The following is a 13719-nucleotide window of genomic DNA, read 5'->3' as shown; positions in this document are numbered from 1 at the left end:
ACAAACCTTCAATTTGTGTGAAAAAGAAGCACAATTCAGGGAAACACAAAAAAGCAAGGGATGCCTGTAGTAATGAGGAAGCAAATGGGACTTTCAACACCTTGCTGGTGGGAGCTGAATTGGGTCGGTCATGTTGTAAAACTGCATGACACTATTCACTAACGTCGAGCATGTGTATACATAGGGCCCATGAGTTTCTCCCCTAGATGTATACCCAACTGAAATGTATACATATTGTCTATAAAACAGGTTCCAGAAGGTTCGCAGGAGCCTAACTCAGACAAAAGCTAGAAACAACCCAAATGTTCATGAACACTAGAATGAATAAACTATGGTATATTCGTATAATGGAGTATCGCACAGCAGGGAGGATAAATGAACTACCGCTACCCACAGCAACACAGGTTAGGACTCATATCGAGGTGAAGGAGCCATAAGCAAAAGAGAATATATAGTACTTACAAGAAGTTCAAAGGCAGGCCAGATCATCTATGGTGTCAGGACTGCAGGTACTTTTGCAGCAGCATGCAGAGTAGCTGGAAAGGGAAACAGGAGCACTCTGGATTGCCGATAACGTTCCATCTCCCGACCTGGGTTCTAGTTACACAGGTGTGTTCATTTCGTAAAAATTATCGAGCTACTGATTTGGGATTTTTGTACTTTCCTGTATGTGTATTATACCTCAGATAAAACGTTAATGAAAGGAGAGAATGACACTCCACAAACTGACACCACCACATGGACCCATCTATGGGCATCCGAGCCCATCCTCCCTGCCTTCACGCCTGTTACTGGGGCGAACTGCTGTTCATGCTTCTGTCAAAGACAAGCCTTTCCTCCTGTGCCCCCACAGAATTACCCCCTCTCTTCACAAGGATGCCACTCTGGTCTCCCTTCTCGTTCCTACACCTTTTCTCTCGACTAGATCTTTCCCATCAACCTACAAACACGCTCTCACTTTTCTAATTTTTAAGACCACCTTCTCATCCCTCAGTTACTGTAGTTTTTCCCCTTCTCTTAGGCTAAAGCACAACTCAAAACAATCATCTATACTTGCTGATTCCAGATTAGTTCTAATACTCTTCTTTGAACCACTCCAATCATGTTCTCCCCTCCATGCTCCACAAAGGCTGATCTTCTCATCCACTGTTAAGCCCAACAGTCACTTCATCATCATCATATTCCATGATTTTCAGCCGCTTGAGGCATAACCATCAAACTCCCTCTTTCTCAAATCACTTTCTCCTCTAGGCTTCCAGAACACTGCATACCCAATATGCCTTCTACCACACTAGCTGCTTCGTTCCAACTTTCTTTTATGGGTTCCACCTTATCCCCTGACCTCTCGTTTTGGAGACCCTCAGAACTCATCTGGGGGCTTCTTCTCTGTTTTCTTATCCAGTGTCATATGCACCCTGTGTAAGTGGAGGAATGCCAGTAAAGTGGCTCCAGTCTGGATCTTTCTCCCACTCCGGTTCCTCACACATTCGTCTCCTCAGCATCTCTACCCAGATGTCTAACAGGCATCTCCAATTTTGTATGTGCAACATCAAACTCCTGTCTTCCCCTAAGAACCCACTGACCGATTTCCCATCTTGGTTAATGGAAACTATCCTTCCAACTGATCATCAGGACAAAACCCTTGGAGACATTCTTAACTTTGCCATTTCTCTCATAAACAACCAACCTGTCAGCAAATCCTCAAACAACCTTCAGAGCATTTCCAGAATCTGAGCACTCTCACCATCTCCACTTCTGTAACCCTGGTCTAAGCCAACATCACTAGGTGCCAGGATTATTGCCATAACTTCCTAGCTGGCCTCCCTTCCCCCCCCCCCCCACACACACACAACCAAACCCCCCGCCAGTCTGTTCTCGGTGCGTTAAAATGTTAACCAGATCATGTCAGTCCTCTGCTCAAAACCTTCGGGTGGCCCATTTTGCTCAAAGACAAATTCCATGTAATAGGGAAGTAGCCCCTTCTCCCCGTACTGTTACCCTACTCCATGGCCTCCTTGCCATTCCTCAAATGAGGCAGACCAGCTCCTACTTCAGGGCCTTGCAAGTCTCCTCTTGGCCTAGAGGCTCTTCCCCCATTTATCGTCATGGATCATACCTTCATCCTTTTCAGATCTTGACTCAAAAGCCACTTTTTCATCGAGGGCCTCCCTGCCCACAGCTTTTACAATGTTAAGCACTCTCCCTTTTCCACCCCACTCTCCTAAGGTCTCCATCACTTCCTTCAATTTCTCTCTAGCACCGCCTCCTTCTAACGTAAGTATGTATGACTTATCTGTTGGCAGCCAGTTTCCTGACAGTATGTGAACAACAGGAGCTTGAGGATTTCTGTTTTGTTGACTGCTCTATCCCCCAGTGTCATGAACAATGCCCAGTAAATAGTAAGAGCTTAGTTAATATTTGTGGAATGAACACAGGAGTTATGTCAATCCTTGTCAGAGGCTTCACAGAGATGGGAACTATATCTTAAGCATCTTTGTAATAAATGACTGACTGAATGGAAGAAAGAAGAACAGGCCTTCAGTCCAGTTAAGGTACCTAAGGTAGGCAGTGTATTTAATTGTTCTTTCCATTTTTATTTTTAAATTTTCTTTAAAGATTTTATTTATTTAAGAGAGCGAGAGAGAGAGAGCACAAGCAGCGGGAGTGGCAGGCAGAGGGAGAGGGAGAAGCAGACTCCCCGCTGAACAGGGAGCCCGATGTGGGGCTCAATGCCAGGACCCTGAGATCATGACCTGAGTCAAAGGCAGAGGCTTAATCAACTGAGCCACCCAGGTGCCCCTGTTCTTTCCATTTTTAATGCAAATACTTGATCTCCCCATATAAATCAGGCCATTTGTTTCCAAACAACTGTTGGGATTGTTATCAACTACCTTTTCTTCCTTCCTTAAATTTTCACTCAATCAAGAGCAAAGATTACAATAGGCAGAGTGTGCAACAAAATATAGTTATTAAAGCAATGCTTACCAAATCAAAGAGAGGAAATATTCAAACTTTGAGAGGTAATACAAACATCATTGCTCAACTCACTTATGATTGTTCTTGATCAAAGTTTAAAGGAACAGGTATGACTCAGAAAGGAAAAATCAATAGATATGATAGTTTAATCGTATGATTTCGAAAAATCAATAGATATGATAGTTTAATCGTATGATTTCGAAAATCGTATGATTACGATAGTTTAATCATATGACTCAGAAAGGAAAAATCAATAGATATGATAGTTTAATCGTATGATTTTGAAAAATCGTATGATTTCGATAGTAAAATCGTATGATTTTAATTGTATGATTTCACTAAACAAATGAGGGAGAAATTTGACCCTTCTGATATGAAGACCTCATGTTATTAAATAAAGAGCACCTCCTATTCACCCGAATATATTTCTAGAGAAAATTTCAGTGCTTGGAAAATTCCAACAACTTATTCCCCCCCCCCAAAATGACAAGTTCACATTTTTATCTTTTTAATTTATATTTCAAAATTACAATTTATTTCACACTAAAACTTATAGAGGAAGTTGACCATGAGACCAAAGACCTGAGTTCTTTTCTCAGAACACCCGCACTCAGGGGAACATGTGCCCACTTCCCACAGCAGCAGGGCACCACCTTCCAACCCCCCCCACCCCCCAGGAGGAACAAGGACAGTCACAAAGGCTAGTAGGTGGAGAGGCCCATGATCCCCACAGCTGGGGACGGACCTCACAGGGCTCATCTGCTGAGCACGTGACCATTCACTGGTCGTCTCTGGCGGGGCTGGGAGCAGGCGAGGAGGAAAACTACTGCAGCGTAGGTAAGGTGGGGTGGCGGTGCCCATCACTGGGGGGGTACGACCTTACAAGTAACAACTTCCAAATATAAGATTCACTGTGTCAGACACAGTGATAACTAGGTCAGAATACGTGGATGGCAGGGAAAGTCGACTGAGAGAAAACTTGATTAAGTGAATCACAATCAGAGATGAACACGTTAGTGACATCATGACATCATAGGATCATTCAACTTGTGCATCCATCCCTTTTCCAGAGCACAGTGCAAGCAGAAGATCAGCTGCGCTCTGTATAAGATATGCCTGTCTTTTTATAGAACATCCCTCGCCCCTCACAGACAAAGAGCCAGTTGCCTTCCGATTGTCTGATACTTGTCTCTGGAGCTTCAGAAAGACATCTTTCACTGGGTAACATTTATTGGGGGTGGGGGAGAGGTTGGACGGTGGTGAACACACACAACGGTCCCCCCACAAGGAAATGTATAAATCCCAGAACTACAAATAGTGACACTCCCACTCCTATACTTAAGACAGACGTTTGACTGACAAGGCCTAACTTGGGATGCCCAGACTTCCTGCTTTAGCAAGATGGTCCTAGTTCATTCTTGTTTCCCAACATAACTATTACTAGTGCAGCACCCTGCCCCCACTGAAATGTGTTCCCGTTTGGACAATAAATTATATGGTGGCCTTACCTAAATTGCTATTATCTTTGTTATAGAACATTAAGCTTTGGCTGTGAAGCTGGCAAATTAGTGCTGTTAACTGTCTCATAAGGATATGGGTGGTCACATTGGTTAAACTGCCCTGCCTTTTCCCTTACAGAGAAGTCATAAATCTGTCAATGTAAACAAAATGAGGAGGGCTTTTAATAATGACAGAATCAGTTCTGTTCCTCTATATTCTTTTGAATCTGCTATTTAGATACCCTGCCATGAGCACTTTGGAATAATGGAGATTAGTTACGAGAAAAAGTTTTCCACTTTTATTTCTGGCTTACTAGACAAAAAGCAGAGGTAAGGGCTTTGAATCAAGAGCTATTTATTTTTAAGTTAATAATACAAAAGGCCCTCTCTTTCCATTAAAGTCCCACCCCACCCCCACTACCAAGCCTAGAATTATTAGAACCAGCGTCTCCACAGAGTAGAAAAGCAGACACCAAGCATTCAACTGAAATCCGGGTCCCCTGCCACACTGCCCTCCCTTCCTCTCCCAAATAGCTGGCTCTTACTCTGACTCTGTGAGAATGTCAGTGGGGAAGCTATTAGGAGTGGGGTGAGTGCACACCCAGTGTTCACCCGGGACAGCAAGTTGTAAGGCAGGAGATCTACTTACCCACACTCCCATAGCACCCCCTGACTTGGGGATGCCAAGAATTCCAGAGCCCCGGTCCCCCACCTCACTGTCCCAGCACCCCCTGGGCATGTTTGCACATGTTCCTGCCCCACAGGTAGCACTTCTCTGATAGGGTATCTCAGAGTTTAGTCCCATAGATGGCCTTATAACGTAAGTACTCTTCTAAGCACTGAAGAACATTGTCATCCACCTTTGGGTCAAACTTGTTAGCCAACAGGTGATGGTTTTGAAGAATCCAATGCAGGTCCCCCGTCCCATAAACACAGATAGACCGCCGGTGGGTTCCAGAGCAAGGTGCATAAGGTGCCCCCATACTGATGTCTCCCTCATGGCCTTGCCACTTGACCAGCCTGGCAATGGCTGTCATGTCGGAGATGTGAAACTTGGGGTGGTAGGGAAGAGAACCCGGCATCCATGGTGCACGCTGAAGGGTGGCCCACAGATGTTCATCAGGGCTATAGGTGTCTTTCACCCACTCGATCAGTCTTTGGGACTTGGGGTTCTCCAAGACGTGCTGGACAAATTCTCGAGAAGCCACAATATAGGCATTCCCTGTGAACATAGGTATATTATCCGGGGGAGGATCCTTCATCTTGCTGGTTATGTACAATGTGTCTGTCACCTCATAGTGATATGTCCAGCGAGACCTTTTGTACTCAGTAGGTATTTCTGACTCCATACTGTTCTTCCCATTCAACATCTTGAGGGCCAGGACCATCTCGGCATTGGTCTTTATAGGAAAGTCCGTCCCACATGTATTCAGTAAGTATCTCCATGGCACTGAGCTCTGGAGCAAGTCCTCCATACAGTTGAGGTCAGCCTGCACCCTGGACCAGGAGGCATAAACCACCCGAACCAACTTACTGGCTATGAAGACATTTGGGAAGCACGACACAATCGCCTTGACTGCCTCTTTGAAAGTTTCTGGGGATTTCTCATCCACGTGGACACAGTATATGTTCTGAGGGGCATACAAAGCTCGCAGCAGTCTTTCGAAGTTCTCAATCTTCTCGTGGACCACCATAGAGTATGCAATAGGGAAGTCTAACTCTTCTTTGCTCAGAGGGAACCGTATGAACTTCCTTTCGGCCTTAAAGTGCTCACAGTCTCTGGTCATGTTAAGGTAGTCGGTGTCTGTGAAGGGCTCCCGCTTCTTCTTGACCTCCAGGTTGTCCAGGAGAGCCTCTGTCACTGCCTGCTGGTCCCCTCGGATGATTCCAGAACAGTTGATGGATCTCTTTGCTGGCAGCTTCAGGGACTTGTACAAGATGTCCCTACAGTGCTGGCTCCGAAAGTCCCTGGACTCCAGATCCAGGGACTCAAAGTCACATTTCAACCTGAGAGAAAACCTCAGAGCAACCACGGCCAGCAGCATATAGCAGACCAGGGCCCACAGGTGATGCTGATGAAAGGGCTTCTTCTTCCACCAAACCATCTTCACGGAATGAGAAACCAGCAGAGTTGGGGCACAGGGAAGGAGGAGATGGATGGAATCCTTGGACAGAACAAAATGCCTTCAATTACAAACTAACCCTGAATGTATTCACAGGAACATCAAGCTCAACTCCAAAGGGGTATTTCTTCTCTAGACAAACATCCTCAGTCAAGACCTGCCTAGGAACCTCTTATCCCTGGCTTGTTGACAGAGGTCTATAATCTGACCCTACAAACAAGCCATTCATGCTGGGATCAGGATCTGGCCCCACCTCTGCCCCAAGAGAAAAGGAAAGGGAAGCAGAACTGAGCACCTGCTGACGTTGAGGTGTAAGGAGTAAGAGGAAGTCCCTGCCCGCCTTTCATTCCATCACCTCCCCCGCTCAAACCTTTACCACCCTGTTTCTAACATAGCTCTTATCTGGGGCCTAGAACTCCTAATCAGTTTAGAGAGACACTCCATGAAATTCAGACTCTCAGCCATCTGTTCTAGAAATCCAAAGATTTAAATCCTTTTAAAAGAAAAAGTATAGGGGCATCTGGCTGGCTCAGTTGGGACAGCATGCAACTCTTGATCTCAGGGTCATGAGTTTGAGCTCCACGTTGAGTGTGGAGATTATTTAAAAATAATTAAGCTTTTAAAAATAAATAAAATAAAAAGTACATTTCTTGCTTGTGTTTGGCAATTTGTGTATTAGGCTGCTTTCACCACATAGAATTCATTGGTTAATTTGCAACGACGTGGATGGAACTGGAGGGTGTTATGCTGAGTGAAATAAGTCAATCAGAGAAAGACATGTATCATATGACCTCACTGATATGAGGAATTCTTAATCTCAGGAAACAAACTGAGGGTTGCTGCAGTGGTGGGGGGTGGGAGGGAGGGGGTGGCTGGTGATAGACATTGGGGAGGGTATGTGCTATGGTGAGTGCTGTGAATTGTGCAAGACTGTTGAATCACAGATCTGTACCTCTGAAATAAATAATGCAATATATGTTAAGGAAAAAAAAAGAAGAAGATAGCAGGAGGGGAAGAATGAAGGGGAGTAAATTGGAGGGGGAGACGAACCATGAGAGACGATGGACTCTGAAAAACAAACTGAGGGTTCTAGAGGGGAGGGGGGTGGGGGGATGGGTTAGCCTGGTGATGGGTATTAAAGGGGGCACGTTCTGCATGGAGCACTGGGTGTTATGCACAAACAATGAATCATGGCACACTACATCAAAAACTAATGATGTAATGTATGGTGATTAACATAACAATAAAAAATTTTTTAAAAATTCATTGGTTAGATGTGGTATTTAGCCACCCTTTTAAAAAAATGTTCTTAAAGAAGTACAAAAAATTGGATATGATCCAACAAATGCATTGGAATCATTCATAGAGATAACTCAGTCAATCCAAATTTTAAAATATATCTACACTCAGAGACACACAGAGCTATGCATATACAATAATTAATGAGTGCTTTCTATGGACCAGAAATATTTCTTTACATTGTCCAATTTAATCTTCACAACGTACCTGAAGTGGAATATTACTAGGTCTCTTTCACAGATAGGAAAACAAATGCTAAATAACTTGCCAAGTATCATGTATGTTTTAAGAAGCAAATATGGGACTCATCCCCAGTTTTTTTGTCTGCAAGGCCAATACTTCTTCCTTCAAACCATAGCCACCTTTTAAATAATACAATACAGGGTTCTGGATACCATTAAAGAAAACCAGATGATATAAAGAAAAAAATCCCGGGCACCTGGGTGGCTCAGTTGGTTAAGCAACTGCCTTCGGCTCAGGTCATGATCCTGGAGTCCCGGGATCGAGTCCCACATCGGGCTCCCTGCTCAGCGGGGAGCCTGCTTCTCCCTCTGACCCTCCCTCCTCTCATGTACTCTCTCTCTCTCTCATTCTCACTCTCTCAAAATAAATAAATAAATCTTTTAAAAAGAAAAAAAAAAAGAAAAAAATCCCTTACAGGAGAGAAACAAAATGTGACAAATCCTCCCGACAAAGACTGTTTTCCTTTGTTGTGTCCTCTTTCTAAGCATAATATGGTGTCCTTCTTGTTCGTAACCTTTTATGGGACTCTAAGAAGAAGAAAAAAAAATGAAAGATTAAGAAAATTCTCACCTTTTTAATAGTTTTGTTCTTGCTTAGGAAAGATCACTTGCCAGGGTGTATGTGTCTCCAAGGGAAGATTGATTGGAATCCAATGGAAGCAAATGTGAACACCATATCCCCTTCTCCTAACCCCTCCAAAATATGGTTTCTGATATTCACAGGAGGTCCACAGACAGTCTCAGGCTCCTCCTCAGTCTCTGCAAAGGAGAGAGCCGCAGGTGGCTCTATCACTCACCTTCCAACTTCCTGCTCTCAGATAAGAGCACAAGCTCACAAGTATTCAGGAGCATATTCTCAAGAACTAATCATTCAGGGGGGTGAATAAGGCAGTAAGAAAATGCTGGCAGTATCTTCAAGCAGGTATTTCTTTCGTGTTTTTTTTTTTATTTAAGATTTCATTTATTTATTTGACACAGAGAGAGCAAGAACAAGCAGGGGGCATGGCAGAAGGAGAGGGAGAAGCAGGCACCCCGCTGAGCAGGGAGCCCCACATGGGGCTCGATCCCAGGACCCTGAGATCGTGACCTGAGCCAAAACCAAGATTCGGACGCTTAACCAACTGAGCCACCCAGGTGCCCAGCAAACAGGTATTTCAACCAGAACAGCCCAGTTTGTAACCATGCTCTCCTGCCACAAAACCATTCATAAAAACCTGTCAATCCTCGGGGCACCTGGGTGGCTCAGTCGTTAAGCAGCTGCCTTCGGCTCAGGTCATGATCCCAGGGTCCTGGGATCGAGCCCCGCATCGGGCTCCCTGCTCCGCGGGAAGTCTGCTTCACCCTCTCCCTCTCCCCCTGCTTGTGTTCCCTCTCTCACTATGTCTCTCTCTGTCAAATAAATAAATAAAATCTAAAAAAAAACCCAAAAACCTGTCAAAGCTCACACAAGAACTTGAAAGCTTTCCCACCCCACACCCCTTAGCAAAGAACCATAGAAACACAGGCATGCCCCTGGAATCCAAGTATCACCCCTCTTTTGTTCCCTAAACATTACAAGAGTGAAGCAATAAAAACAAAAACTTTTTTATACTTAAAAAAAAGTTTTTACAAAAAAAAAACCCTTTTTTACTTAGAAAAAACATTGCTTAAAAAAACCCTTTTTTTACTTAGAAAAAGTTTTTACTTAAAAACCAGAGTTTGTTCTCCAAATGACAATTGCTTAAAAAAAAATCCATTTACCTGTCATTCATTATTGTTAATAATCTGTGAGTTGTAGAAATACCCACAGGGTTCCAGTTCTCACTGATGTCTGTGAGTCTAAGGTCTTGGCAGTGGAAGGAATGGACTAATGCTATGGACCTCCGGACTTCAGTAAGAACCCCATGGGGTGGTTTGGAAAACACAGGGTGGAAAATGCCTTCTTCGAAGCTGCTCACTCTGTTTGCCACTGTTTCTCTCCTGAACCCAACCCCCGCTCTAACAAAGCATTCCTGGCCAAATATTTGAGGGAGCAAATTTAATATAAAGAACTTAACTAGATATAAAGTCTAATAGATAACTGTAGGGCAGAGGGGGGGTGTTAGAACACCCTAAATTAGGGAAGTAGAAATTGCTGGAAGTAGCTACCACTCCTAGGCTGCCCATGATCACGCAGCTAGAAAGTGACAGAGCCAGGATTCAGGCTGGAGGAAGGAAGACAAGATTGGGGAATTTTTTAATTTAAAATTTGGGAAGAAGGGTGCCAACAAGCTGAAACTCAAGACCTCTCAGATGGGTACACCACCAGCTACTCAACTGGTGTTGGGGTCTCTGACATTGGAGGAGGAACCCCAGGCTGAGATCCCAACCTCTCTCGAGGCAGCTGACGTCTCTGCATTACTGTACCTGGATTCAGTGCAGTTACATAAAGAAACTGCCCCTGGGAGATAAACAGGCGTTGACATGGTGATGCTCACAGAAGCAGGAAGTGACGGACAGCAAGCAAGCAGGAAATCCCGCGTCCAGCCCCACAGGCTCCCTCCAGCGCCCCCTGTAGGCCGAGCCTTATGGGGGGGGCAGAGCCGGCAAAGCAGAAATCTTAACTGATTCCAAAATGCGGGCTTCATCTGAAGACAATAGCATAATAACGGAGATCGGTCACAGTTACCTTCTAACTACAAGAATTGTTTATGCGGCCCCCAGTACAGCCTAGGGAACTTAGGTCTTTTCTTTTTTTGGACCTCGTCTGTCTGTTTCTGACTATAGATGGAGACAGGCCAACGGCAAGGGAGCCATATCGGGTCATCTGTGCTCCCGCTTTTATTGGTTCTACTCCACTGGCTCTGTCTTCTGTCAGCTACCATCATTCAGAGTCTGTGTGGCTCTCGGTTTTGAGCTGTCACATTTCTGAGGCAAACAGGATTAAAGGGCAAACGCTTGTTTGGGTATCTCAATCTACAAAAATCTATCCAATTTCTTTATATATGACTTTTCTTTGATGGGCCCCTCAAAGTCCCACCTTCTTTCCCATAAAAGTCATATCACAGAATCTCTCAATAAAAAGAAAATATTTTGAATATTTGATTGTTAAGGTAACCAAAATAGGTATCCATGCTTATTTGCTAAATATATGCTAATATAACATTAACACCTTGTAAAATAAGACAAAATCAGAAAGGGAGACAAACCATAAGAGACTCTTAACTCTAGGAAACAAACTGAGGGTTGCTGGAGGGGAGGTAGGTGGGGGGATGGGGTAATTAGGTGACGGGCATTAAGGAGGGCACATGAAGTAATGAGCACTGGGTGTTATATGCAACTGATGAATCACTAAAGTCTTCCCCTGAAACTAATAATATACTCTATGTTAATTGAATTTAAATTTTAAAAACATTAACAAATTGTAGATATATGGCTGATACATGGCTAGATACATTAACAAGATGTAGATATAGGCTGAGATAACCTTCATATTAGTAATACCAAATGGGTAGTAGTTACAGGCTTACCCAGGTTTTGGCAAGACAGAGCGAGGTCTGAATCCTGGCTCTGTCACTTTCTAGCTGCGTGATCATGGGCAAATTCTGTAATCTGTCTATGCTTCACTGACTTCCTTTGTGTAACTGGGACTAATACCAATACCTATTTTATAGGATGGCTGTGAGGATTAAACATGGTAACACGTATGAAAGACTTGGCTTAATACCTGGCATATGTAGGCCCTTGATGAGGGTTACAGAGGCTCCCGCCAGCCCACAAAGGCCTCTTTTACTCACAGAATAGCTCAAGGACGGTACAAGTAACATTCTTGAACTCTGGACCAAGCAAAAGTACTGATACTGGTAATGTTGCCAGATGGGTAGACCAGTGAAAAGACCTGAAATTGTCCCCTTCTCTGTGCCCTGGAAGAGACTGCGTTGTAGGTGGTCAGCGGGAGCACTGCAGGACTGAGGGATGAGCTGCAGCTGAGACCAGGAGGTGCAGGCAAGGGGACGGGATGGCTGGAGGTACAGGGAAATCATGAGCCAGGCAACCTGCAGAGGCCACTCGGAGGGACATTTGGTATGGTCACACCTTCCACCCTTTAAGTCCACGTTGGCCTTGAAGAGAAAGTAGAGAGCACCGGCAAGTGGGAGGGCCCAGCCCCAGAGTGCCTGGGAACCAGGCTCTTTTCAAGGCAGGAACCCAGACCTGGAGCCCAGAACCCCTTCATTATAAGGTTTCTTTTACCCCTGCTGAGACGAAAAGGCAGAGCCAGAGGATCCTGGAGGCAAATATATCTGAGAGTTCAGGATGACGGGAGGACAGTTAGAAGTCCCAAGCACTTTTTTTTTTTTAAAGATTTTATTTATTTATTAGAGAGAGAGAATGAGAGATAGAGAGCACGAGAGGGAAGAGGGTCAGAGGGAGAAGCAGACTCCCTGCCGAGCAGGAAGCCCGATGTGGGACTCGATCCCGGGACTCCAGGATCATGACCCGAGCCGAAGGCAGTCGCTTAACCAACTGAGCCACCCAGGCGCCCTCCCAAGCACTTTCTGAAAATGATGAGGGCACTCACCTTTCTCAACTATCAAAAATAAAAGCAACATGAAACCAGATCATAAGAACGTCCAACACAGGCCTGAGTTCCCATGATGACCATAGCTATCTTTGCTACTTCAGAAACAGTAAGACTCAGGAGTTGAGCCTCCCTGCTGGGCAAATAGCTTTGCTTGCATCCCCTGAGTTTTGAATTAAAAATCCTTAGATGTTTGTGGGAAGGGCTAGGAGTTCTATCAATAGGGAACAGAGAAACTAAGCCAGGCTTATCAGGGTGAATCTGGAAGAATCCAGGGAAGTTTAGCATTAACTTGGATGGAGGTTCGGGGACCCCCTACAGTCCTAACAGTAGGATCAGAGGAGGGCCCGGGTAGCCAGAATCCAACCATTTTAAACTGAATTAACAAATTGGCAGATGCCCCCTTTCACTTATTTTATATGGTGGTGTTTACCTCTGCGAAGTATCAGCTTTGTCTTCTCATTAGGCTGTAGCTCCTGGAAATCATGTCCTTGCTCGCTCAGCACCCAGCATGGGACTCTAAGGCTTCCCAGAAGAGAAATGTCCCAGCAGACAGCAAGGGCCATCCCACTGACTGACAGGAGAACATGACTCAGGGAGGCAGAAAGGAAGAACAAATAAGCAGGCACTAAGTCAGGTTATTGTGTTACTAGATGGGCTGGAGCTGGGGTTTGAAAGGAGCCAAGGTTCTGAGGAAGATGGGGTTCAGGTGCTTTGAGCTTCTCTTATAGGTTCTAGGTCCGTGGGATCCTCGGGAAAATGGGGCTATGATATCTGGCCACACAGAAGCGGTTAAAAGACCCGATAGGATCAACTTTATCTCGATTCAGGGCTGGCAGTGTGCCCTGGACACACCCCACAACCTGGAGTAAAAGGGAAAAGAGATTCAAGAAAGAAAAAGGAACGCTTCCCGCCCCCCCCCGCCCCCGCCGCGGAATTCAGTCTGTACCTATTCGCTAAATGCAGAGGAGACTTCCCAAAGTAGGAAAGAAAGTCATCTCCTCAGGTGGACACAATCCCACTTGCTCCTTCCTACGCACAGC

The 13719-nt window shown here is 44.9% G+C and overlaps 1 protein-coding gene across 9 annotated transcripts; it reads right to left on the bottom strand.

Moving 5' to 3' along the window:
* Positions 1–4813: 4813 nt before the first annotated feature.
* Positions 4814–13247, bottom strand: GCNT3 (glucosaminyl (N-acetyl) transferase 3, mucin type). 9 transcript variants are annotated; one of them, XM_073877106.1, is made up of 4 exons: positions 13110–13238; positions 11825–12218; positions 8711–8898; positions 4814–6640 (listed from the first exon to the last, which is right to left on the bottom strand). In XM_073877106.1, exon 4 carries the CDS (start codon positions 6578–6580, stop codon positions 5264–5266), a length of 1317 nt encoding a protein of 438 aa, XP_073733207.1. In that variant the 5' UTR covers positions 6581–6640; positions 8711–8898; positions 11825–12218; positions 13110–13238; the 3' UTR covers positions 4814–5263. The 9 variants fall into 9 exon arrangements, with proteins under 9 accessions (XP_073733207.1, XP_073733206.1, XP_073733208.1 ...); XM_073877105.1 differs by having other exon boundaries at positions 11895–12218; XM_073877107.1 differs by lacking the exon at positions 11825–12218 and having other exon boundaries at positions 13110–13247.
* Positions 13248–13719: the final 472 nt, after the last annotated feature.

Source organism: Callorhinus ursinus, unplaced genomic scaffold (genome assembly GCF_003265705.2).
Source record: "Callorhinus ursinus isolate GAN/ISIS: 27379988/994484 unplaced genomic scaffold, GSC_fseal_2.0 scaffold25, whole genome shotgun sequence".
Classification (NCBI taxonomy): Eukaryota; Metazoa; Chordata; class Mammalia; order Carnivora; family Otariidae; genus Callorhinus; species Callorhinus ursinus.
Note: the sequence above shows the minus strand (reverse complement) of the source record. Positions and strands in the feature narration are given on the sequence as shown.

Excerpts from the sequence above, each read along its gene's own strand:
- GCNT3 (XM_073877107.1), bottom strand. The coding sequence starts at position 6,580 with ATGGTTTGGTGGAAGAAGAAGCCCTTTCATCAGCATCACCTGTGGGCC.